Source organism: Strongylocentrotus purpuratus, unplaced genomic scaffold (genome assembly GCF_000002235.5).
Source record: "Strongylocentrotus purpuratus isolate Spur 01 unplaced genomic scaffold, Spur_5.0 spur5_scaffold_8, whole genome shotgun sequence".
In the NCBI taxonomy this organism is placed as follows: domain Eukaryota; kingdom Metazoa; phylum Echinodermata; class Echinoidea; order Camarodonta; family Strongylocentrotidae; genus Strongylocentrotus; species Strongylocentrotus purpuratus.
In genome coordinates this window covers 11,281,559-11,309,359 of record NW_022145614.1, presented here as the reverse complement: position 1 = coordinate 11,309,359, position 27,801 = coordinate 11,281,559, and the positions used below count along the sequence as shown (strand labels likewise).

General features: G+C 36.3%; 1 protein-coding gene and 1 long non-coding RNA gene across 2 annotated transcripts in view; both read left to right on the top strand.

Annotated features, from left to right (window-relative positions):
• Positions 1 to 5,888: 5,888 nt before the first annotated feature.
• LOC105439129 lies at positions 5,889 to 8,631 on the top strand. Its single transcript, XR_971170.2, has 3 exons — positions 5,889 to 6,005; positions 8,047 to 8,171; positions 8,569 to 8,631. It is a non-coding gene; the product is annotated as an uncharacterized LOC105439129 (long non-coding RNA).
• Positions 8,632 to 8,636: 5 nt separating this feature from the next.
• The window catches only part of LOC105439161 (Fanconi anemia group A protein homolog), a 30,727-nt gene continuing 11,562 nt past the window's right edge, over positions 8,637 to 27,801 (top strand). Inside the window, exons 1-24 of the mRNA XM_030975614.1 lie at positions 8,637 to 8,695; positions 8,999 to 9,168; positions 9,793 to 9,885; positions 10,333 to 10,537; positions 11,028 to 11,107; positions 11,353 to 11,386; positions 12,178 to 12,336; positions 12,880 to 13,022; positions 13,324 to 13,399; positions 14,160 to 14,293; positions 15,138 to 15,242; positions 15,866 to 15,961; positions 16,559 to 16,624; positions 18,089 to 18,177; positions 19,245 to 19,305; positions 20,077 to 20,126; positions 20,621 to 20,697; positions 21,224 to 21,352; positions 21,508 to 21,656; positions 22,196 to 22,387; positions 22,939 to 23,055; positions 23,603 to 23,679; positions 24,065 to 24,179; positions 25,385 to 25,549. Of these exons, the coding sequence (XP_030831474.1) occupies positions 10,396 to 10,537; positions 11,028 to 11,107; positions 11,353 to 11,386; positions 12,178 to 12,336; positions 12,880 to 13,022; positions 13,324 to 13,399; positions 14,160 to 14,293; positions 15,138 to 15,242; positions 15,866 to 15,961; positions 16,559 to 16,624; positions 18,089 to 18,177; positions 19,245 to 19,305; positions 20,077 to 20,126; positions 20,621 to 20,697; positions 21,224 to 21,352; positions 21,508 to 21,656; positions 22,196 to 22,387; positions 22,939 to 23,055; positions 23,603 to 23,679; positions 24,065 to 24,179; positions 25,385 to 25,549 (2,256 nt within the window). The 5' untranslated portion in view covers positions 8,637 to 8,695; positions 8,999 to 9,168; positions 9,793 to 9,885; positions 10,333 to 10,395. The remainder of the gene's footprint in view (positions 8,696 to 8,998; positions 9,169 to 9,792; positions 9,886 to 10,332; positions 10,538 to 11,027; positions 11,108 to 11,352; positions 11,387 to 12,177; positions 12,337 to 12,879; positions 13,023 to 13,323; positions 13,400 to 14,159; positions 14,294 to 15,137; positions 15,243 to 15,865; positions 15,962 to 16,558; positions 16,625 to 18,088; positions 18,178 to 19,244; positions 19,306 to 20,076; positions 20,127 to 20,620; positions 20,698 to 21,223; positions 21,353 to 21,507; positions 21,657 to 22,195; positions 22,388 to 22,938; positions 23,056 to 23,602; positions 23,680 to 24,064; positions 24,180 to 25,384; positions 25,550 to 27,801) is intronic.

The following is a 27,801-nucleotide window of genomic DNA, read 5'->3' as shown; positions in this document are numbered from 1 at the left end:
AGAAATAAGCTGGCTCTTCCAAAATTTTTGTCGTATTATTATTCAGTATGGTCTAATGAATATATCTAGTGAAAAAGAATGCTTAAATATGAATAATATATGATTTATTGGTAAAAATGTTTTTTTTATGACTTTATTTGCATAAATTACCATAAATATGCAAATGAGTGAATTTTTCAAAAAATTGAAATTACCATATTATTCTTTACACTTCACTTGACATGCGTGCAAATTTTCGCGGCGATCGGCCGCTTCGCGGCCGAGATCTTGAGGGGGGGCCATAATGGCCCCCCCCCCGGCCCTACTAAGACTTCAAATAGCCCGGCCTTATTAGGGTTAAGAGTCGAGAACAGTACACCGAATCGTCTGCTTTTCTCATAATTTAATGAAACGTCAAAGCTTTCGAGCTTCGCGCGGGAGGGGGGGGGACTTAATTAAGACAAGGATTAACAGTCGAGAACTGTACAATAAATCGTCTTCCTTTCTCTATATTGTGTTGAAATGCCAAAACTTCCGCGCTTCGCGCGGGAGGCCTATCACCCACCCCCCCTAATGAGCGCGTTTCAGTGATTCGCTTGCTCTCTTCCGCCCCTCCCTAAAATAAGATCCTAGCTCCGCGCCTGCATTAAAATATAGCTATGCTGACTAAGTTGACGAAATAATTCATGTATTTATGTCGTCGAGGAAAATAACCATTAATTTTGCGCATACGCAAGTATTATATAGATAGTCCATAGGAAAAATAATTTAATTTTGTCGGTAATTGGTGGCTAGTTTTGTCGGTAATCGTTGGCCTCTACATCCCCCCCCCCCCCCCCACTGAAAAAGGTCTAGCGACGCCCCTGGCTCTGTGTTGTCATTTCTATTTTGTTTAAACATGTACCTACCTCTGGATATTAAATTTATTTTTAAAAAAAATAATAATAACACCATCATATAGTTTTATGTGTCTTCAAGGGCTTTAGAGCACAATATCCTTTGATTCGGTTTAGTCTCTTGCCTGGCCCTCATATCAATTAGGCTAAACATTATACAATCATGCATCTCTTCTCCCAGTTTCTTCAGGGAAGAGAGCGAGAAAATATAGTGACACTTTATGGTTTTAGTCATTTGTGGTGAATGATCTCTACCGCTTTCTTTTAAATGATATTTCGCCAATGAAGTATTCCTGAAGTATTGTGAACAGCAGCTGAACCACCAGGTCCAGGTATATCTCGGATGACTGATTGAAGGAATACTGAATGAGGTGATGGTTGCTCTATTATGCATTGGTCGGGGTATTGGTACTTTGACAAAAAAAATCTGTTCATCTTTCGCATTCCACCGTCTGCATTTTCTTCAGAATTTGTTCTGTTTTCTTTTACAATGCCTACTGACTTCTTCATTTATTCTCTATTGAAATAACACAAATATCACACGATAGCCTGCACTTTATAGAAAGAAAAATGATTCTGACAGATAACACGCTCAAGGTTCAACCAAGTGGCTTCTTTTTTAAAGATATTGATATAAAGCACATGACTTGTTTAATATTAAAATAGCTATAGTTTAACAAACAAGGTTGTTACTCTAGACGTTTAAAAGGAGCCACCAGGGAGACATGCTTGTGAATTTTATAATCGCTCTGGATTAACCATCTCTCTCCCCCTCTCTCTCTCTCTCACTCTCTTTCTCTCTCTTTCTCTCTCTTTCTCTCTCTCCCTTTCTCTTTCTCTTTCTTCTCTCTCTCTCTCTCTCTCTCTCTCTCTCTCTCTCTCTCTCTCTCTCTCTCTCTCTCTCTCTCACACACACACTCTTTCTTTCTCTCTCTCTCTCTATCTCTCTTGTACCTTAACTAATTAAGATTAATGTATTTTCCATGACCCGTGACATTTTAAAAATTGAGAATCTCTGCAGGCCCAGTCGCGGGTTAATGACTGCCATGTTCCAAGATTGCCATGGTTACCGATGATTATGTGTACGTTTTATGTGTTGGTATGGTAATAACGGAAGCCATATAATGGAAAGTTTGCTTCTTCTTCCTCCGTGCTTGCCCTCTTTTCCTCACCTTTGAAGATGGATTCAAAGCAGCTGCTGTTGTAAAAGTTACTGTGTAATTTCTCGTCCACGCAAATTTTAAAATTGAGTACACCCATCAATAATTTGTTTTTAATGAAACATTATTTAATAGCAATTATTATATTAGATATCATGAAAGAAGAATGGTTTATGATTAACTATTTCTACCAAGTGTTATAACATGGAGTAGGATTATGAATTCAAAAGTATATTGGTAGTAAAACGCATTTCTCTCCTTCATGAAATGACTAAGTACTCTCTCTCTCGTGTGGTAAATGGGGGCGCTATAGTCATGATAGTGAAAATATTCCTGTACTCCCATGCTGTATAACCAAATTTTATTGATTTATTTACAATGTCTTTTTCTACATAGCCGGAGAGCAGCATATGGGAACATGTCGGGGGGGGGGGCGGATTATCAATGACAGCTCACATTTTCCGACAAAGTGTATGTATATACCGACACACAAAACATTATGTAAATCTATATTCCCCTATGACGTCACCATGGGTAATCAAATACTGACAACGCATAATGGAAGCAGAAAATTAGATAAGCAGACTCGTAAACCCTTGACAAGGAAAACAATAAAGAATACTAAATGTTAACAGCTGTGATAGTTTAGGGCTACATGTCGCTTTTCCGAAAGTTCATTATTCCGAAAGGTTAAAATATGAATGCAGTTAAATTTATAATTCAATTTTTGTCTTCCTCAGATGTATAACTTACTGTTAACATTTGTTTTTGAAAATGTAACTATTTTTTGTATACATTTTACATTGTATTCGTTATTATGTATTGTATTTGTTGGAAATGAAAATGATATGAAATTATATCCGAAATTGAAATAAGGTTCCAAATTCGATTAATGTAATAGGGTTCGTAATTCCGAAAATGAAATAGACCCCTGTATACGTTTTTAACGTAACGATCTTTTGGATTAATCAACCCTATTTCACTTTCAGAATCATGAACCTTCGGATAAACGAGCATACGGAATAGTTCAATAAAATAATGTTATAAACTCCATTTCATTTTTTCGGAATCATGAACCCCTGTATGCGAAAGTTGTGTTTCGGAATGAAGAACATACGAAACTATTTTTTTTCGAGAAGGTTTCATAATCATATGATTATGAAACCTTCTCGAAAAAAAAAGGCTAAGAAAAAACGAGTGCCTCCAGTACATGGGAATCTAAAATTAGCGATTTGTATATAGTTACAGCTAGAATATCATATTATTCGGTTTTATAATTCCTCCGCAACAAATGCGTATTCGTATTGAGACTATATCACCGGAAATCTTTAGAATCTGTTATGAAAGTAATGCAATTATATTGCACTTTAGAATCATGTCATTGACTTCTATTTTTACATTATAGGATAATATAAGTGGCTGTATATATATAGTGAGCGTGGGAATAAATCACAACTAATCCAAAATAACAAGGACAAATATGAGGATATCTTTAAATACGCTTGTTTTCTTTACAGGCCTACGAATTGTGACTTTGCACATCCAATTTTATGATTGACAGAATGATGTAACAGAATTGTTTTGACCAGATCATGAATATTCTAACAACGTCTATCGTTCCTTTTGGTCAGGGTGCACTAATACGGGGGGGGGGCACAATCTTAGGTGGACAAAGTGAGAGATATCAAGTCAATTAAGTGAAGGGAGGGTGCTGGTGGGGGTCGCATCATTTTCTTTTTACGCCTCCTTCACCTACCCTATTTTCTTATCGCGCCATTTGATGCGTATCTATCTACTATCTTTCTATCTACCATTCTATCAACAGATTATTAAAAAACAATATTTTAAAAGAGGAACTCATGGTAGCCATATCTGGCTTTTTTTTAAATTTTTTTACCATTGCTCAATATCCTACTAGTGTTTTTCTCGCTCCAACTGCCCCCTTTATATGCCCTCCTCCCTGCACTCCCTTTTTTTCCTTCTTTCCCTATTCCTGAATCAAGACTCTCTCTCTCTCTCTCTCTCTCTCTCTCTCTCTCTCTCTCTCTCTCTCTCTCTCTCTCTCTCTCTCTCTTTCTCTCCATATTTATAAATCCCTCTATTCTTCTTCTCGCTCTCTTTTTTTTAGTCTCTGAATTTTTTCCGAGGGGGGGGGGGGATATCTTTCTATCTTTTGCACATTTGAATACTCATTTAGGCAGTCTACCTAAACACTATGGGCAGATATGATTAAAAGTGTATTTTCTTTTCGATTACTGTGTCCAGTTTATAGTGTGATTATTATTATTTTGTATATACTGTCGTGAAACGGATGTCCAAACAAAATGACCACCACAATCACGTATTTTCCTCTTTCCACTTCACTTCGGGTTTTTTTTTATTTGTTGTTGTTTAAATAAACATTTTTATGGAAGAAAAACATTTCCACATCAATATACTCGAAATGTGATAATTATGTTGTTGTGTAAACTCATTTATGTTTGTCTGAAGAAGTGTCTGAAATTTTTTTTTTTTTTCTCAATTGTCTTCATATTGCTCGGTGCTATTAATGTGATTTTATTTGAATGGTACTGTTTCTTTGTTTATTTTTAAATATTTTTATATATTTGCTTTGTAACTCAGGAAAGATGTTTTGTAAATGAAAGATATCATTTATTATTATCGTCATTATCATTAGTAGAAGTAGTAGAAGTAGTAATAGTAGTAGTAGTAGTAGTAGTAGTAGTAGTAGTAGTAGTAGTAGTAGTAGGCTAGTAGTAGTAGTAGTAGTAGTTGTGGGCTAGTAGTAGTTAGTAGCCAAAGGGGGGTGTGGGGGTGCGACTTTTTTTTTGGGGGGGGGCATATGGAAACGTTTGCTTGTATTTGTCTCATAAAAGAAGTTGATCACAAACTGACTCCCACACGGTGTTGAGTGCTCAGGGGTCACAGGCCACTGGCTTCATTGGGCAGGTAGTTCCATTATGTGAATGGGTAAATTAACTATTACAAAATGAGGCCGGGGACATATTACATTGTACAATAGGGACACACATTGTTTTTATTGTGCAGAACATACTCTTTTATTGACTTACTTATTGTATGAAACTATAAAACCAAAATGCATTTTGTATTCTAACAATTGGAGTACAAAGAATTTTAACAGGTGAATGAAATGCATAAACACCACAAAATGTGGGGAGGAAGCATTCATAAGTTTGAATACATATAGTTGATAAACGACTCCGCTATTTGCTCTTCTCCAACGCAAAAAGAGACGACATTGTGCTGGATAAATGTATTTTTTCCGACGAAAGTACAGAAAATTTGCATATGGTCTTTCGATATTATACTTTATGAAATGTTACCCGAGTGACTTCCGGGCGCCCCAATGCTGGAAAGAAACGCACATTTTAGAAAACTTCACTTTTTCATGGAAAATGCTTATTTGTTCTATGCACGCAAGTCAGATTGAGCGGATGATACAACGTTTCCATGTATGGGCTCCTAAAAATGTGAAAAATCGCACCCCTACCTCCCCTTGAGCGCCAGGGGGGGGGGGGGCATCTCCCAAAAAATGTAAAATTAACCAAAATTATACAACAAAATATTCTAAATTCGATCAAAATATTCTATTATTTTGGTTAAGACATTAAAATTAGATAAAATATCAAAATATGGCACATTTCGAATTTGTTTCATTTGTTCAAATTAGTGTCTTATAAAAGTAGAGAAATGGGGTCTTTGCCAGTATGGGTTTATCAATGGCATCAATTTTTGGTACATGGTATTTCCTGTAAAGTGGGGGTGGTATGTGCACAGTGTGAAATCTTATTGCCTTTTTTCTTTGAAAATAAAAGCTACCGTAGCCGTGGTACGAAATTACTGAAAAGTACCTTCGCCCGCGAAATTCGTAAAAATATGTCTTCAAAGTCACGATATCATGGAGTGTATTTTAAATCAAAGTCATCCAAGACCCTTCATCAGATTTTAAGTATGACTTATGTTTAAAATTTTTTTAAATACGTATTGGCGATGTGTTTGCAATGTAGATCTAGACTAGAGTCTATATCTGTAAGGAGGAGCACCGAGCTCCGTGCCGTGTAAGCAACTCCAGAGTCCATGGTGCTCCGCCCCCGACGCCTTCGGCAGCGGAGCTCCCTGGAGTTACGTGTAGGCAAAGGAGAGACACCACCTTTGCGTTAAGAATCCACTGCATATTAGAGTCTAGAGTAGACAGATAATTTCTGTCTCTTTCATTCGTTAGCCTTTTATTTGTGGTAGGGTGGGCTCTTCTCTATAGAGACAGAAGCCAACCATCATTGACCATAGGGTCTGCTTTCAGAAGTTTGTGCCACCAAAACTGCCACCAAACTTAGTCAAAGTAACTTGGACCTAGTCAAGTTGGACGAATGGTTTATAGTATCGCGCATAGTTCTACAGGAAGTCTGCATAATTTTGGACTAATAGCTTCAGTTTGAGGTGCAGGACTACAGGCAGCGTAGAGACGGTACTGAGCAACAACGTCGACATCGAAGCCCTAAACGGAGGTTTCCCGATGTCGGATGTGATCCAAATTCAGGTGGAAAATGCAATAGATCTAGAGTAAAGTACCCGGTTTTCGGCCACTTAAGACAAAATCCTATTTATTGGACTCTTTACTTCCTATTTATTATCATTTCTTGTTCAAATCATGAAGCAAATATTATTATTGTTTAAACAAAAAAAGAATCCCAAAAAAAAATCCCGAATTGCCATGACAATATTCATTTCAATTTTCACTGTTTTGGAGCCGGTTATCGGCCGAGCGTTTCAGTTTACGGCCGCATGTACAAAGTCAATAGGAAGCGCTCGCGCGCGCCGTGCGTTTCCGCGCTGATGTATAGCACAAGCGGGCGGAGCAGGTATCCCACGCCGGAGCTCCCGGGTGCTCGCCTGACCGAATACAGGCACAGCGGTGATCGGAAGTTGGAATCTGAATTAGACGGACATATCGTGTGTGCGTCGTGGTGTGCGGCTGCATTGATTTAATACATGCGATGAGATACTTTTGAGCTTGCGACCAGCACAAAATCGGGCTCTATATCTGAAAAATACTTGAAATAAAGCTCATTTTATGGTACCCATATTTCTTACATACACGCGTAAGAAACTCGATTTTTCAGATTTGGGTAGCGGGACCGCCGATTACATCGCTAAAATGTGATATTTTAGGATATATTTTTCATTGCAAATGTGGTTCTTCAGTGACACTGGCATGGTATGGTATGTGTGGGATATGTGTTATGCTATTATGCGATGTATTTTAAAGTGATTTTACCATGTATCAAACCAATTGGCCGAAAACCGGAGCTGACCGATTACCGGGTACTTTACTCTAGACCCTATATGATTATGATTAGAATTAGTGAAAAATTGGGCTAAAATTTATTTGCTAAGAATGGATATTAAACTGCTAAAAAAAATGGATATGGAACTACACTAGCGCCGGTCTTTTTTCCAGATTTTCTTTGTCGAAATTGAACTGTGTTGAAATTTTTCCAGCAGTACTTTAAAATCTTACTGTCAATGGCTGACATGTTCTTTCTTCATATGCAGTAACAGGCTTAGTCCTAATTTTTGAGAATAAATGCATCGGATATGAATCAGCTTAAATGACATTATACATTTTAGTCAAAACGTGCCACCAAACTTCTGACAGCAGACCTAATGAGCCACTACTAGCACTGAAAGCTGCCATGTTTGTCACTTTGTGTACATCCAGGGTGGTCAGGGATATTAATTATAAACAAATTTGTTTTCACTGGCTGCCTGCCGTAGCAACAAACAGAGTTGACAAAAGACTTAGATCTAACTCTGTTTCATTGACGATCAGCCATGCACAAAGAAAACGAAAGACTACAAAGACTTTTCAGACTTGACATTTACTATTAAAAAAAGAAAGGAATAAAATGCAGATCTGTTTCATAGCCAGTTAGCCATATTATGCACTTCAGTATGACTTAAAGAATTGTTTTTATTTTTGTTTATTCCAGAGGAAAGGCAGGAGAAACACAAAGAAACCCAAAGGTTGAGAGGGAAAGATTTGCAACAATTGATCCTGAATCTTCTAGATAACCATCAGGATTTTGATCAACTTCTTCAAGAGATTCAGGCGCAGGTATTCAGTAACAGTTTTCATCAATCAAATAACGTATGTTGAACTTGAACTAGAGACAAGTGAAAGCAATAGAAATTAAAATGATGAAAGGGATATTATGAGAAGAAATTCATTAATGCATCAGTAAGAAATGGACTCCTGACATAAGTCAAATGCAGGAAAAGAAGAAGGATTAAAAAAAGTTTTAAACAGGAATGACAAGAATAAAAGAGCTATAGGGATAAGAATTTGAAGGTATCTGGTATTACTTCATGATATTTATTTTTGCTGACAAACTCCATCATATTTTTGTTTAACTAGTGATGATACAATTTTCTTCTGTAAAGGATTTATACAAAAAGCACCCAGCAATACATTGATGAGATTTCTGTATGTTTTGATATTATTTTCTCTATAGAGTTCAGATGGGAGTTCCAATAGCAGCAACAACAGATGTAGTAGCAGTAGCAACAATGACAACATCAGTTCTGAAAACCCACCCAGTGATGTTGAATGTAGAGACACTAAGAAGTTCTGTTTAGATGGTAATGAATCCATCTTGTTCCCTAGAATGTATTATCATATTTCTTGTATAAAATGAAGCTTAGAACGAGACCCAATTTCCTGCAATAACTGAACCTGAACTTGTTGACTCCTGAATTTTCTTATTACCGGTAAGCATGGACTTGAATACAGGAATCAGTCAGCTCCATAGGAAATGGGCTAATATTACCATTTTTTTGTTTTTATTTAGTAGTGTGTAATGTCTGATTTTATCTGCCACTCGATATCTTATTGTCTCTCACTCAATAATATTCTCTCACTATTTCACCCATCTTGTAACGCAGTTGAATCGATTACATCATGTCTGCAGCACCAAGCTACCTCGACTGGTGTTCCCATCTCTCAGCTTGCTTCCAAGAAATGTGCCACTCTACTTTATGAGGGCTCTATCATCAACCAGACACAAGCACATGATCATGAGCTATTCTTGGGGTGCCTCAACCAAGATCACAGGGTTAGTTGAGAGTCAGAGCAAAGTCTTTGAAGATTCTAGTAAAAGTTCATTGAGATCAATAGCATTTTTTTTAAAACCTTCTAAACCAGGACTTTTTTTAGTAGTGTCCAGCTTTTCTGCAATTAATAGTTCATTACTTTTACTTCATTCGACATATCCTTATGACCGTTAGAATTTTTGTGTGAATGGCATCCCATGTTTCAGACCCTTTACATGTAGCTGTCATAGAAATCACATCTGAACTGTAAAGGAGAAAGTTTGAAAAAACCCTTTTCTAAACCATTGTTTGGTGGTGCAGAGTATGCATTAATTGTTTTTAAATTGTGGACAAGCAAAATGTGCCATTTATGTATATAAAACAACAGCTCAAAATATTTCACTTGATGGTTTGTTATCATGTTTCCCTATCACTTTGGATAGATTATTTAACAAAATCTGAAATGTAGACATGTTGAGGAGCAACTTAAAAATAATATAACGGGTCTTCACCAATATCGATTTGGCAAATTGTTTTATGATGACATTAAATTTCCTTGTTTAAATTTTGTTTTAGTTTTTGTTTTAGAATTGTTACATTGTTTGAATGCATTCGATTTCATGCAACTCCTTGCTAATTTATTACAGAGAAAGGTTGAGCTTGTAGTAAACCTGATCAAAAGTTTGGATGCTGGGCATAACTTTCACAGAGGCCAGTTTGTTGAAGCATTCAATTCACAGGTAAGGCATATTGACTGATTTAGGTTTGTGTTTGTATGGTGGTCAGTTATGTGGAGGATTGAAACTTGACAAGAAATACATGAATGTTATTCATTAGATATTAACAAGAACGAATGAAAGAAAAACCAAAAAGATAAAAACTTAAAAAACTTATATTTATTTTGCTGCTGTAAAAGGGTTGTATATCATGTAAATAGATATCTAATTATTTTGTTTTATTCAAGTTGCAGTATTATATGATGAAGTACCTTAGTTGAGTAATATGGAATGAACGAATATCTGACCAACATTTTTTCATCTATTGGCTTATGTATATTCCCATAATCTTGATACCTTTATATTTCCAACAACAATATCTTTATAACATTCAACAAACTTCAGCTATATTTGATTTGAGTTGATTAATCCTGGTAACTTAACAAAGTATTTTGTATATTGAATTTTCAGATTCACAGCGATTATGCCAGGTTTCCACCATGGCTGCTATGGCATCTCCACAGGGAATCTATCATGCCCTTTGACCTCTTTGTGACCTCTCACCTTGGCCATCCAAAAGTCCTGAGTCACGTGGCAGTAGACCTTGCCAATTTGACGATCAAAAATCAGCAAACAGAAGAGGGCATCTGTGAGTTGTCACAGCAAGTCTTTATTGGTATGGATACGAATTGTGATTACCTTCTACTATATGTAGAATAGGTTGTTTCCACTTACAAAATTGCTTTGTCCTAGTAAAATGTTTATGACTGAAGCGGAAAGGACCAATAATGGTGATACTTTAGGAACAAGAACGTTTCCAGTGTTTGTGTAGCAAATCATCTGCAAGCCTTTTAAAGGGATCGTTTAACAATGTTAAATCTGAGATGCATGGCCCTACGTGTTATCAGTGTCTGTTCAAGCATCAAGAGTAAAAATATATCTTTGGTATATAAATTTTTTGGTAAATTTATTTCTGTCCCGTGACATTGCTAAATACAGTATACCTCCTGTGGGTAACGTTTTTCTGCATCTGGAAGTAAAATATTCCTAACTGTATACTAGGCCAATCATGCACAAGCTGAAGGCCTGTGCAGATTTTTTGCCCTTTGCATTGGTAGGGTTTAAGTACTGTATAAACCATACCGTTTTCTTGAATCTCTTTCCAGACACCCTGACTTACTTCATCCAAGTTGCCCACCCAAGCAAAGATGCTCCATCTTCTGGAAGTACTAAAACAATTACCAAGGTAATACAAACTAGATTAGATTGAATGTTAGTTACCACTAGTCCACTCATCATTGGTCATTTCAAAGGAAACTTATGGAAGGTAAGAAGGTCACACTTAATTTGTACAATGACTTCAGTTCAATTCATTGGTCAATTATAATTGAATAGATTGAGTTAACATTGAATAGATTGAGTTAACATTGAATATTACCAGATATCTTTATGATAATTCTTTTTCGTCTTATGTTCTTTCTTTCTTTACAGTGTGTGAAGGGAATTTTGGACAAAGTGTTTGCAAGTAAGTCAGATGTTATTATATTTTACTACATGATGTAATACATGGAGCTAGACAAATGTACAGAAATTTTGATATTTATGTAATCATCCTTTCAAACTTTTGAACCATTAAACTGCACAAAAAATAATGGAATTGCAATATGAAGTGTTTATTGATAGTTCAATTAAGATGTGAAACTTATGTAAAATATAGGCTCATAAGAGAGAACGCAATTCCTTCTGAATGATAATAATAGTGCTTAAATATGCATTTATGTAGCTACTTTAAAGTACTCTCATGTACTTTAAACAAAGTATCATATTATTACCCCAGCTTTCAATGAGTTACAATGGTACTCAAGCATTCAATGAATTTCTTATTACTGGGTTCCCACTTACTACTTGTACATGTGCAGGGTAAAAAAAATTTGTAAGTATTTACCAAGTAAGAATGTTATTATTCTCAGGCCTGATAATTACCCGATTTAAATCGGTTTCCTGATATTTTTATTTTTTCCCGATTTTTTTTTTACCCATTTTTTTTTTTCTTCCTGATTTTATCCCGGTTTTCCCGATATTACTCTATTCTTTCTTATTTTTCCCAAGTTTCTTACTCAAAAGGGGGAATGTTGTTAGATGCCATTCCCCCCCCCCCCCCCCCCGAATCCTCCTCTTTTCTTTGTTTTTTTTTTTACTCAAGGGGGGCGTGGTTGAGGAAAAAAACAACCTATTTTTTGTTTAGTGCTCACTATCATCCCTGTATTCTATAATTCAAAGTTTCAAACATTTCATGTTCTCTTTTCATTCATCCAGAGCTTATAGAAGCAGCCCATGACAGCAAAGCAAAGTTTGACAACCATGAAGGTTTGTTGCCAATGGAGAAGATACAGAACCGTGTGTCAAAAGAATCTTGCCAACAGTTTGCTATTCATCATGTCACTCAACTCCTGTGCCACAATCCAACCTTCTCAGGTAGACCAATATTTTAGAAAAATGTGGTGTGATTGTTGTTAAACTTTCTTGCTGTGTGTATATGAGTGTGTAAGAATAACTTGAGAGGATAGGACTGTTTGTTTAAGGAAGTCAACTAATCGATTTAACATATTGTTAAGATAAGTCATAGGATGAACAGGTTGATGAATTGACGATAGATTAATGTGAAACCTTAATATACAGATGCGATTTAAAATGTAAGTGGGGGGGGGGGGGGTAAATAATACAGAATAAGAATAACTTTGAGAGAAATAATAAAAAATAATTAATAATAATTAGATCATTTTATATAGCGCACTATATAAATATACTCTACTGCACAATCAAGTATATTGTGGGGGGAAAATCAATTCAGTGTGGAATATAAATCTGGGATCATTCTCTTTCACGTTGAAAAAGCCAAATTCTTTAATTTTTTTTCTAATGTTACTAAAATTCACCAAAATATAGATTTATATTTTTGACATTTACATTTTTATTGGTGAGTATAAATCTCTTTTGTTTTTCTTACTTTATTCACAGTTACAGATGCTATAGGCAAGCAGCATGAATGGAGCTTTGCAAAGGCATCTCCTTGCACTGTTGGTTTATTCAGGCAACTATTGATACCACTACAAGAAACTGATGCTGTGGGACTATTGAGGAGAGTCTTGGACCAGGAGGAAGTATGTAGCTCATTTTTATGATAGAATGATATTGATGTGGTATTATGATAAATGAAGTATGCAAATTTTCCTATGTGATGTGATTTGTCTCTGTTTTTTTTTGGTATTTAAAAAAAAATCCATATAATCTCCTTTACTTATGCATTGATCTGTCTTTCACTAAAGCATTAAGGAATAAGAATTTGCTTCACTTTGCTTCATTTTCAATAGAAGAAATGCTACTAATCTATTTAATTTCAGTTGATTTCATTAGAGATTTTTAATTTTTTTATTGCACATTCATATAATCACATTTGTATAGGTAAACTGGCAATCAACTCTAATCTACACTTCAACTATTGTGATCTATTATCCTCTGGCCCAACAGTTAGTCAAAAGTAAGTCACCATTGTTATCCCTACTCTTCTTTCACTGTGTGATTAAAATAACTTTTACACACTGTGTAAGAGGGCAAGTCCATGGTATGTACCATCATTGATTTATGAACATAAAGTGACATAAAATTATGATTTTATTTTATATTTTGTCTCATTCAAGCTCTAGTATTAAATGCTAACAGATGGCTACAGTTGTGTTGTAAGATACACTGAAATCTTAGATATGGTAGGTGACATATAGGACGCATAATGGCTTGTACTTACCCATAAACAAATTCATTGAATATTGGTCTTGGTGTAATGCATCAGCATAGAAAAATGGAGGAAATCAAAACTACAAATAAAATATATGTTTGGCAAATAACAGTTGTAGTTCTCTCACTCTCTGTCTGTCTCTGATTTTTCCTCTCTAATTTATCTGATGACACATAAATTTCTTTACAATTTTTCACTTTCATATCCTTCTTAATTGTTGTCATTTCAAATCTCTCTCTCTCTCTCTCTCTCTCTCTCTCTCTCTCTCTCTCTCTGTTTCTGTGTCTGTATGTGTCTGTCTGTCTTTCTGTACCTCTCTCTGTCTCTCTCTGTCTGTCTCTCACACACACACACAATCTGCCCCCAGAATTCTGCTCTCTGTCATTAGATTTTCCCTGTCCGATTTATAATGGACATTTCTTTAAATATTCTTCCCCTACTTGTTATATCTATCACATTAATGATTGAATGTTCATCTCTCTGTTGTTCCATTGTCTTTATACAGAGTGCATTTCAGACTTCATTGAGCAAGCTTTTGAGAGCTATGAGGAAGATCTTCTGATCTGTGCCTTCCTATTGGTCAGACAGGCAGCCAATGAGGGCCCTCATGTCTTCCCTTCTTATGCTGCATGGTTCAAGGTAAAACACACAAATAATAATAATGATATTACAGTGAAACCTGTCTATAAAGACCACCCTACGGAGACAAGAAAAGTGGTCTTTATAGACAGGTGGTCTATTTGTACATGTTCCTTTAGTATATGTTTCCATGAGAGACCATTTTTAAGGGAAACAACAAATGTGGTCTTTCTATACAGGTGGTCATTAAGGCAGGTTTGACTGTAGTGGGTTCTTGTATTGCACTCGTGTCTATCAGACTTGTAATATTTGGATGTTACCAACCCATTGAAATAAAGAGAAAACTATGTCCTGTCACAAAGAATGTTACTTTAGAGGTACTTTAGAGGGAAAGGATTTTAAAGTCTTTAAACCCTAGGTGCTTCTATACCCAATGTATCGAACAAGGTGACAAAAGGAGGATTAGAGTTCTATAGAAATGTATGTGAAGAGATTGTCCTATAACATGGTACACTGATTAAGCATATCATGTTCTTTACTTTGTCTAGCTATCAAAGCAACAGCAGAAAAGCTTAATGGTAGATCAAAATGAGACCATTAGCCAGGGTTCTAAAAGAGTTAAAGCTACAGGTACTACAACAAATATAAGATTAGACTAACAAGAGTATTAAATGACCCCTGCTCAAAATATGACTATTAGAATGTTTGATGTTGCCAAATTTCTAACTTACTTTAAAAATAGTACCCGGTATACTCTTTCAGGAAATGCTAAAAATAAAATTTAACCATCCTGAACAAATACACATTTATTGAGCTCCAACTGAAAATCACAACATTTCAACATTTTGGTGGTTTTGTTGTGACTGATCACCATTATTGATCTGTTTCTATTATCCCTGTCCAGGAGACATTTTCTTCATCATCTACCTTGGCTCACAGGAAAGCGTTCGTGTTTCTCATGGAGTTTCTCACCAAGCTTGTACCTCATGAAACTGCTGTATCTCTCAGAGTAAGATAACTTATGAGTTGTACCTTTCGGTTCACTAGAACCTTTACAGTGCTAGGCACGAACCACAGATATGCCATATATCTTATGCAGTGTGCTGGTGTTTATCTGTTATAAGCTCTAGTAAATCTTTCTGATTAAATTGCACTGTAAATATGAAAAGTTGTACATACAAAGCATGCTAGGAACATCATAAACTTGATATACAAAATGTGCTTATCAGTACTTTGAAATAAAAATCATACATACCATCTCTGATTGACAACTCTGCCAGTTTCAGAGTTTAAGGATATGAAGTAACTCTTCCTGACTGCATATTGTGTCTTGATCACTCAGGTGTACCCTCAAATATCTCTTTCCATGTTAGAAATTAAATCAGTGGTATGTCCCAATGTAAATATACATTATGTTTACATATACGAAATGTTGCTGAACACAGCAAAAAACAAACTATACTGCCAGAATGATGTCAAAGGATCATTGATAACACTTGTTGGTGCAATTTCTCCTATATACCGCATCCTTCGCTTTTCTTCTACATTGACAATATTACAATATATGTTTACTATAGTACTATACACACAAAAAAGAAGGTGTTTTTAGTATCTTTGTTTATTTGTTTCCAGGCTCATGTGCAGAACCCACCCACTGCTCCATCTAAATGTCAGGAGGTTCTGAGAGACTACTTGCTCTTAGCAAAGACCAGGCTCTCTGACCTCAATGTGAGTACAGACACAAGAACATTTTACCATGCTTTTAACTTCTCCATTGATAAATGACATACATGTTAGATGCTGTTTGTAAGTGTCGGCTTGTAAGACATGCATGCTACATTTGCTCTCAGCTTTATTTTGTCAAGAGATCTAGGTTTTGGGCTTGGGTTGAGCTAAAGATGAGGTTTAGGATTAGTATTAGGTACGATAAGATTTAGATATGATATTGGGTCTGATATGTGTTAGAAATTCACTACAGAATAAGGTTCACTGAAGCATATACGCTGGTTAAGTGTGACGTAATAAAAAAAAAAATCATTTTCCGAAAGAGCATAAAAAATAATGTCAAAAACCAATTGAATATGTTAAGTATTGGCTGAGATATGACCATCTAATTGGATTTCGACATTTGGACATTATTTTTTTATGCTCTTTCGGACAATGAAACAAAATTGAGAAATTCTAAAACTAGATTTTATGATGTCACAGCTTCGGTACTCTATATGGTCAATCAAAATTTGTATACAGATTATTTTAACTTTGCGTATGTAATATTTATTTTGAGTAGCCAGTGGTTTCATTAAAGATTTGTTTAATTTTCTCCAGGAATCTTGGCAGGATAGTGGATTTCCTGGAACACACAAACAAACAGCAGGAGCTAGGTGTGCAAGGGTAAGACATCTTCATATTGTTCCAGGAAACAACTTATCCCCAAATCAATTGTTTATTTGTGGTTTTAGGGCTACACATAGATATTAGATTGGCTTTTTTAAAATTAATGAAGACCAAATTGATATTGATATTGATATTGATATTTTATTCCCTTTACTGGTATATTTGTTTATAATTGATTGAAGAGATAAGATTGATGAATCTACTAAAGAATACAAAAATTAGGCTTAATGTTTGTCTCATTACAGTGCATCTTCAATTTGGTAATAGCTGTGGCACGAGATACATGTAACATCAGGAAATATACTCCCAAAGAGACATATTTTTATGCCTCCGTTACGAAGTAGCCGGAGGCATTATGTTTTCGGGTTGTCCGTCCGTCCGTCCGTACGTACGTACATACGTACTTACGTCTGTACGTACGTATGTATGTACGTACGTCCCGTTCTTGTGATCGCGTTATCTGAAGAACCGATTGATGGATTCCTGCCAAACTTTGGTCATGTATGTATCTTGCAGAGCCGATGAACTGAATAGATTTTGGGGTCACGAGGTCAAAGGTCAAAGGTCATAGGGCTCATTAGGTATGCAAAAACAGCTCGTGATCGCGTTATCTGAAGAACCGATTGATGGATTCCTGCCAAACTTTGGTCATGTATGTATCTTGCAGAGCCAATGAACTGATTAGATTTTGGGGTCATGAGGTTAAAGGTCAAAGGTCACAGGGCTCATTATGTATGCATAAACAGCTTGTGATCGCGTTATCTCAAGAACCGATTGATGGATTGCTGCCAAACTTAGGTCATGTATGTTACTTGCAGAGCCGATGAACTGATTAGATTTAGGGGTCATGAGGTCAAAGGTCAAAGGCCACAGCACACATTATGTATGCAAAAACAGCTTGTGATCGCGTTATCTCAAGAACCGATTGATGGATTCCTGCCAAAATTAGGTCATGTATGTTACTTGCAAAGCCAATGAATTGAGTAGATTCTTGGTTCATAAGGTCAAAGGTCAAAGATCATGGGCTCATTATGTATGCAAAAATAGCTTGTGAACGCATTCTCATTAGAACTGACAGATGGATTACTATTTAACTCAGGACATCTTGCAGAGCCAATGAACTGAGTAGATTTTAGGGTCATGAGGTCAAAGATCAAAGGGTCATATATGTATATGAGAAATTGCTTGTAATCACGATATTCTGAGAACCTGTCAATGGATTACAATTGAACTTGAATTCGAAAAATTTCTTCTGTTTTGGTTTGTAAAATTGCTCTATGACGGAGGCATCATTTTCGACTGCGCGCAGTCGAATTCCATCTAGTTCTCTATATGTAGACAATTTTGTTAATAAAAAAGATGTAGTCTTGTTCACCAAATAAAATGATGATAATTTTTTCCCCTCTTTCCTTGTATCATATGTGAAAAACTTGAACTAATATTATCTTCTCCTGTTGACAGCCTCAAGACCAGGCCCGTAATGATGTGGATATAGCTATAGAATCCTATGAGAAGAACAACAGAATCCCAACAAATGTGTTGGAAGCAAGGTACGTTCCTTTAATCATCCTACGTGCCTTTTTATATACAGTTATATAAATAGCCTGTATGTGTGCATAATTTTTACAAGATGTAATCAAACTCAGATATTCATTTAGTTTTACCAGCGTATTGTCCTATCCATGGTACAGTCAAACCTGTCTATAGCGACCGTCGAAGGGAAACATAAAAATTGGCCTTTGTAGACAGGTGGTCTTTGTAGACAGGTTCCTCAAGTACATGTTTCAATGAAAAACCATTTTCAAGGGAAACAAAAAATGTAGTCCTTGTAGACAAGTGGTCACTAAAGCAGGTTTGACAGTACATGCATCATGTAATGGCTGTTCTACTTTGTTATTATTTATAGTTAGGATACAGGTTGCATGTAAAATTGTTACTGCACTAAATTTGATAGAAATCCTTACCCTCAAATAGTCACTACATTTCAATGTACATTAACTACAGTCAAACCTGTCTTAGGGGACACCTCTCTGTAAAGGTCATCTGTCTAAAGTGGTCACCTGTATTGTTGCCTCCCTCAAAGTATTGAAGAACCTGTATAGAAAGGCCACCTGTCTACAGTGGCCACATTTTGTCTCTCCCTTGGGTGGCCTTAAAGGCATTGTGTAACATTGTTAACTCTGAGATGCATGGCCCTACGTGTTATCAGTATCTGTGATATGGTGTAATATTGAAGCCCTAAAAAATTGCGCTTCAAAATGATCATGAAGTGCCTCAAAAAATTAAAAATCTTTGAGTGACCAGATTTACCATACTCATTTTCCCCAATAGACTGTAGTGTTATAAAAACCGTTCAGAAAACGAAAATGAAATTTTGATTTCCAATAATAAATATCTTGATAATCAGACAGGCTATCGGCTTGTAAAAGTCATAGGATTCCTGACTGACCTAAAGGTTTACAATTATGATTTTAGCATGGGCTGAATCCAGGATTTTGTTTCAGAATCTGAGGCAATGATACTGCATCACTTTGATAGACATGTTTGACTGTGTATTCTTCAGAAGTATGTTTTGTCTATTCAAGTCTAATCTATCTGTGTTTTACATTCATTCCAGTATCTTCCGGAGACCCTATTATGTGACTCACTTTCTTCCAGCTCTTCTGACCCCTAGAATGGTGAGTTATGAACTTCTGTAAACGCTGTTATTTTTCGTGTGATTAATTTTTCGCGATGAGCGGCCCCAAAATGTATTTGCGGGTTCTTAAATTCGTGTCTCTAATTTGCAGGACTAATCAGTGCAGGGGTTGTATTTCTCTTGTGTCTGTTATATAGGCATATATTTAGGAGTATCAAATTCAAGAGCAATTTGTCCAGCAGATGAAATGCCCAATTTAAAGACCCATATACCACATATAATTCTGATATTATATACAATCATTATGAAATATTGTACTCATGAACTTACTTTAATTTGTTTTATAATGTGTAATAAATTCGATTGTAGCACAATGTTATTTATACATTCATGTATCAGACTCGACAGTTTCTTTGACTTTGTGTACATCATATCTACCTTTGTTATCTGTCTGTTGATATCTGGGTAATTCCATAAATTAGGGACCCACTTTGTGACATTTTTGGTGTCCCACTTAATACATAAGGAACCGACACATATTTGTGGCTCTAAGTATTGTAAAGTGATTTCCAAGCATAATATTGCATCCTCATACCTAGAATCACTTAACAATCTATCTCCCTAATTCACGGAATTACCCATCTTTATTTGTATTTGAAATCCAAACTCAAGTTTTTGTTGCAATAAAGAAATGATAATGATAAATAAAAATAGGGCCTGAAAGTAATGTAAGATTTGTGAGCCTGTGATTCCACTTTAATCTGTATATTAATGACCACCGCTTGATTTCTTTTCATCTTTTTACTTCAAGTTACCTGACATTGCAGATGCAAAGATGAAGCTAATAGAGTCACTGAAGAAGTAAGAGAGATACTTTCAAAGATTGTGATAATCATTAGCAGACTGTAAGAAAAGTGGAAGAAAATAATGAAATAAAAATCAATATAAGTTACAAATGTTTACAAGTTTAATCAAGCTCTGTCATGAATTTTGGAAGTATTGCTTTGAAGGTGCTGTAATAGGTGATAGGTGAAAATGTGAATGAGGTTAAGGTAGTTATCTGAATCTGTCTGTGTGTATGTTAGCTATCTATCTATCCATGTATCTCTTTTGTACAATACAGTCAAACCTGCTTTAGTGATCACCTGTATAGGAAGACCACCCTGTCTACAATGACCACATTTCTTGTTTCCCTTGAAAATGGTTTATCATTGAAACATGGACTAAAGGAACCTGTACATACATAAAGACCACCTGCCTATAAAGACCACTTTTTTGTTATCCCTTGCGTGGTCTTTATAGACAGGTTTCACCGTATATCTGTTCCATTCTGATGTTTTCTGTTTTGTCTGTAGTGCCAACAAGATCCCAGTTGCCTTGTACCAGCACTATGATGAGGCCTGTGCTAAAGAACTCAATGAATTATTAGATGGTGAGTAGCATGTTACACTCAGGAAAGTAGGGAAATTGTTGATGTCATTTTATTACTTAGGAATTTCATTCTTTATAAAAGGGAGGTACGGTATATATTGATTATTTACTCAAAATAGATAAAAGTTACTTCATAAAATGTTAATAATTCATACCAATTAATAAGGACATTGATGTGTTTTGAATCTGAATCCGAATCTGATTTAAAGATACTATGTCCCTTTTGCAGCCAACATCAAATTCTGTAGAACTTTGCAGGAATTATGAAAAGCTATTACTAATACTCGCTCAATAGCTCTATAGTCGAGTCAACAACTAATAGTCATTATTTTCCCACTTCAAGACATTTTCAAGCCCCCCTTTTTTTAGGGAAGTTCTAAATTAGTATTATCTTTCAAATTCCGTTGGAATTTAACCTTTTCATTTTTTTTGGCCTGCAAATGGGACATAGTACCTTTAATCTGAATTTGTAATCATCTTAATTTCATTCATCTACTATACATCTCCCTTATATTTTATCGCCACAGGAGCCTTTTCTGAGGATGCAATGGAGGACTGCCTGGAGCCTCTAGATGCCCTAAAGGCTAGTTTAGACAAGCTCAAAGGAATTGTAGTTAGACTGCAAACTTGTCAGAGCAATGATACAACTATTCAGGGTAAGAAAATAATCATATATTACAATATCATATCATCAAGTTATACAGGTTACCAAGCAATGAGAATGTGACTTAATGAATGCATAGGGTTCCAGAAAAGACATGTCTTTGAACTCTGGTTGAGTGCTTCTCTTGAAATGTCTAATTATCTCTAGGGGAGTTGACAGCTCAGGTGACGCTCCTCTCAGACAAGATGGCTACAGCTCTTGGTCTTGATGGCTCACCCTCAGAGCCTCTCTCTGATGTAGCAGCCATTACCTGTGTAGACCTCAAGGAGATTAAACCAAGTGTTCTGCATAAAGAGGTGAGACATCAGTATATTGTTGCTTGTTTAATGCAGTTTTAGTGTTTTGCATTTGTGAACAAACTTTTGATTAAGCTTCGTTAGGTTTTACTCACATGTTTTGAAAGGGCTTCCCAGCTTCAAGAGCTCTAGATTCATTGAGAACATCAATTTGGTTTCATGATGTTTCGGTCACTGTACACAAATCAAGAGAATGGCAAACATACCCATTGGAAGCTGTTTATTACCATCAAGGGTATTTTATACCTATATCATTTGAACCTTTAGACAATCTTGCCTGTTTTTATGTTCTATGTTATAATGTGGTTACAGCTTACATTACTTTCCAATCTTCCAAATTCTGCTTATCCCCTGTTCTAATATGCCTGTTTGTTTTTACAAATCTTGCCTGTGATGTAGCTCTGTACTTTAGATGCTCCTAACTTTTATACTTGACACAGCCATAGAATGTAAGGGCTAGGCTCAGTTAAAGACTTTCTGGAATTTTGTATTTGATTTTCCACCTTATTTCATCCTTCCGCCTTCATTTCCCTAAATAGGTTGCTGAAATAGTACTGGACGCTTTTAGCAAGATCTGTAAGGATGCAGAGGTGATAAAGCAAAGACAAGGAGGGGTTGGCATGGGAAGCTTTCAGATGGTGTGGGCTCGTCAGCTGGTCTCAATGCTGAGTGGATTCACAGAACTGTGTACTGCCCTCTATCATAGGGTTTGGATGCTTTGCTGTCAGCAAGTGAGTATTCTTACCATTTATTAATTGTTATCTTTGAACAATGTATATTGGAAGAAAAAAAATTCTCAGCTTGAAGTGTACAATTACATTTTGCATTGGTATGAGATAAAACTTATACACTTTTTCATTTTTTTTTTATTTGTTATCTAAATGTGTGACATCTTACAATGATGATGATGGAGATTATGACGATTTGTTTATGTTGAGTGGACATCACATTGTGATATAATGTCGTTATACGTTCTCAAAAAAACTTTTAAAAATTATTATCTCGGCTTGATAGTGATGTTGAAAAATGTATGATAATGATAATCCTGGTAATAAAGAAGATGATGATGATAATGTTGGTGATTATGATGATAATGATGATAATGATAATGACATACCAATGAAGATGATCATGATGATGATACCTGTGATGGTGGTGTTATTTATGATGACAAAAGTCACAAAACGATCATGACCTGAAATTGTCATTTGTTAAATTAACATTTTTTTTCTCCATGTAACACCGTTGATGAACAGTTAAATTGAATCTTCTCATGCTTTAGGTCCAATCAAAGACTGATGCTGCCATTGTTGGTGTTGCATGTTTCCTGTTATTCACTTACACCTTGAGGTCTCAGTTCCCATCTGTCAGTGGAAACTCAACCTCATCCAATAGCAAGGTAGATGCTCCATTATTTAAATGGAATTGGTTTTTAGAAAGAAAACAGATATAAAAACTTGACCCAACTGGAAAATACAGCACACAGAACTGTACCAATCCTACTGTTCTCTGGATGTGAAAAGATGATGTAATTAGATGGAATTTTCCCTCTGAGTTTACTGCAATACAATCCCTTTTGCCATTCTGTCCTTCCTAAATCGTAGATTTGACATGATATTTTCATAGTACTCAAATAATACTTAAGATGAAACAGTAGTTTTATTTGTATGTAGACCAGGTATTGGTCATATGAAATACCCATAACCATGCCCCCCCTGAGTATTTCCTATGATTGGGGAAAATGTGAGCAAGTATTCTAGAGAACACCTATCATTGACATTTGGGAGGTAAATAATTTAAAACCATTTAACTCTTCATTCTGCCAAATCTTTGGTATTTCCAACCTCATAGAAGATCTTTGCATATCCAATCATGTCATAACTTTCTTTCATATGTCTCCATGAATTTGTGTCAAATTTGCATCTTTCTATTTGTCTGCCGATCAGACCCCTTGCAGTCTTCTAGAAGCTATCAGCTCTGAACTCTCTATCAACACCTCACAACAGATGCTGTTTACTGCAAGGTCAGTAAGCGCAGTATTGAAATATGTTTAAGGAATTCCAGATGAGTACAAGATGTGGTGTAAGGAAAAACATCACCAATCAACTTGTCTTTTTATTAATGTATTCAATTTTAAAAAGTTGTTTCTTTTTTCAATTATGACACACTTTTAGATAATTTTTACCCCATATATTTACCTGGTTTTATGAATACCCTTTCCAGTTCTGATTTACTTTTCTACAATAATTGCAGTGACTTTCTACAATGTCTCCTCAAAATCTAACAACACCTGCCAAAGTAGTATAGGCCAAATGAGCTTTTGTTTGAAACATTCCAGCTCCAGAGACTTAATTCAATTTAAAGAAATATATGTCATACATCTTCTCTTTCAAATCTATCTCTGACAGGTTTACTTCAGCGCTCCTTCACCTTTCTCTCTGCATTTCTGCGAGTGAGTCAGGAGCTGCATCATTGAGTGATAAATTTAGAGCAACTCAACTGCCACCGGTTGCTGTAGAAAAAGTAAGAATTTTGCTCAATCAAAATAATTCTATTAGAGGTATTGGAGGAATAGTTTGGAGCAAATCTGAACTAGTAATGTTCATAAATTGTGACACTGATAATGCTTAATATTGATATTTAAATGGTTCTCGAAAATTAACCTGTCTTTGTTTTTCTATTTTAAACACTGAATGTTATTTGAAACTGTCAAATCTACTTTTTTTTGCATTTTACGAAATATTATTATTCCTTGTTGCACAATGCAACCAAAAACATGGATAATTATAATTTGTTCAATATTTGTTTTTATTGTTGACTTTCTTTTACAATTAAATTTAAACATGTGCAATTGAAGATAACTTTATCAGAGCATGTGTATCATATTTACTTCATAGTTCTTCCATGCTCTATAAAATGAATCTGTTTTACAGACTTTGGGTTGTTTGAACTTATGTGAACTATTGTACATGTGACCTTTAGTGAACTGAACTACTTTCTGACACACTAGAGGAGAGTTCATGACTGAAGAAGGAATGATGTAGATTACTGAAATCAAGCATCCTGTAATGAACATCATAGCCCCCTCCATCTCACATTCCAAATCAACAAAGTTGTTAATTTCATTAGCCCACCTGCCAATCATGATGTTAATTTCACCAGTGTATGTCATTTTTTAGAATGCATGTAATCAACAAGTAACTTGTTACTATCTGTCAATCAAAGTTGATGCCACAGTCAAACATCTCGGTTTGTCAAAGTCACTATCTTCAAGGTCATATTCAACATATATTCTGGTTCTGACGAAAAGCTTTAGTGTGATTCATCACCACTTTACCAAGTGCCATGGCATTTTTATTATAACACGAGTTTGATTTGAGCTTCAGAATTTTGTGAGAATCATGAATAATCATCCCTCAGTCAGAAGAAAATGAAAAATAAAGAGAAAGAAGAAGACCCCCCCCCCCCCACAAATAGACACCCATTTGCTTGATACCTATAAGCTATTTGAGAAAGCTGTATATCCTGTTATTTTGACAAAAAAGGGCCTGGAGCAAATGTTTACTAAGCATGCATGCTTGGGGGGGGGGGGGGGGGGCTTGCATTGGACACCAATTTATATATAACCTTAGTGTACACACAATCAGTAAATGCCCCTGGCACCAACAACAGAGTCATATAAAAATACTGAAAATATGGATATGCTGCTTTCACCTTGCTTCTTCCAGTTCTGTTTCCTCATCCCAAGACTATGTCCTGAGATGAGAGTCACTCTAGAGGACTGTCCCATGGAAGACGATTACCATGATGCCTCTCAGGATGATGTGTTACTTGCCATTGGAAGGTCAATCATCCCATCATCTGCTTTCAAGAAGATGCTACCAGAATCTAAGGTATGTACACATGCCAACGTGGACCTTCCCACCCAGATTTCCAAAGATATTCATAGGGCTGCCAACACTCACGCATTGAGCGTGAGACTCACGCATTTCACTCAATTCTCACGTTCTCACACTAACAATGAAATTCCTCACGGACAATCTTAAAATAACTAAATAATAATAAAAACAGATAAATTTGAATGAATTATGCCACCAAAATCAAGAATTTAGAAAGTTTTCCCACCTTTTATCCCCTTTTATCGAAAACGAAAGCCTTGATCTCACTTCTCGCGTGCATGCGTGTGTAAGATCGGCGCCTATATAGCTAGCTAGCCTGATGATGTACTATCCTCGCACAGTACCTATATTCATATGCAGCTAGCCGGGTCAGCCCGAGCCTGCCCCGGCCCCAAATATGGATCAGACGAACCAGCAGCGAGCTCGAGTACGTCATCAGTAACAGTTGACAATTCAGTTGATCGAGAACAGCAAAGATTTCACGGTTCTGTGCTTTGTTTTTAAAGAGGGCCTAATATTACTTCATACAGTAGAATAGAATGAGAGGGATTATAAAAATATAAAGTGAGTTTTGAGAGTAAAAATTGACTTGTGATTATGTAACAACTTAAGGTTGGACGAGAACTTGCCTGTGGCTTTGTCTCAGAGAGTGAGCATGTGGGGCCCTTGATCAGCACCTCCCTCTACGCCTAGCCCAGCGGCCAACGTTCATGGGCAAACAATCGGGTATTCCATGTTAATAATTTTCTTTATCTCTCTGTTATAGCCTGTATGATTTTCTCTCTCCATTTTGCCTTAAGCTATTTCAGAATAAGAATTTCACCTTGAAAAATAAAAAAAGCTCTACACTGTGGGAGGGGGGGGGGGGGGGCCAGTAAGAAAACCAGCTGGTTTTTAATAAGTAAATTGAAACAAAGTGGCAGATATACCAATTGAATAGTGGAACCAGTATGGAAACCAGTTGGAAATACCAGTTGAATAGTGGGACCAGTGAGAATACACGTTGTAAATAACCAGTTGAATAATGGGACCAGTATGGACACCAGTATGGATACCAGTTGAATTACCAGTCGGATAGTGGGACCAGTATGAATACCAGTATGAATACCAGTTGGATAGTGGGACCAGTGTGAATACCAGTATGGATACCAGTTGAATTACCAGTTGGATAGTGGGACCTGTATGAATACCAGTATGGATACTAGCCTATCCGATATGCGTCGTGCTTTACAAGTATTCTAATCGCGTTTAACATCGGCACGGTCAGCCCGAGCGCCTATCATCACTGGTGCATGCGAAAAGTTTTATTTTCTTTTATATACCATGTTTCGTTCATAGAAAATCTACGAACCCCCTGTAAAGCTCTTTCATGAATATTTATGTAGCATGGACCAAAATAGGCCAATGAGCGATGAGGAACCCGGAGATGATATTTGATTGGTTGAATCAAAGTGATCGATCACCAAATAAGGCTAGTCTTATGAATCATGCATGAGAATACGCTCGTCTCACTTACGATACACAAATATGAATAATGATGAGTTGACCAGTGATGATAGGCACTCGGGCTAACGCCCGCACCGATGTCAGTCTCCCAAACGCCATTAGTACACTTGCCATTTAGCCCGACGCCTATCGGATAGGCTATATGGATACCAGTTGGGTAGCGGGACCAGTATGAATACCAGTATGGATACCAGTTGGATAGTGTGACCAGTATGGATACCAGTATAGATACCAGTTTGATAGTGGGACCGTTATGAATACCAGTTGGAAATACCAGTAGAATAGTGAGACCAGTATGGATACCAGTTGAATTACCAGTAGGATAGTGGGACCAGTATGAATACCAGTATGGATACCAGTTGGATAATGGGACCAGTATGGATACCAGTTGAATAATGGGACCAGCATGGATACCAGTTGAATTACCAGTTGGATAGTGGGACCAGTATGAATACCAGTATAGATACCAGTTGGATAGTGGGACCAGTATGGATACAAGTTGAATTACCAGTTGGATAGTGGGACCAGTATGAATACCGGGTGAATTACCAGTTTGATAGTGGGAGCAGTATGGAAACCAGTTGAATAGTGGGACCAGTATAGAAACCAGTATGGATACCAGTTGAATTACCAGTTGGATAGTGGGACCAGTATGAATACTAGTATGGATACCAGTTGATTTACCAGTTGGATAGTGGGACCAGTATGAATACCAGTATGGATACGAGTTGGATAGTGGG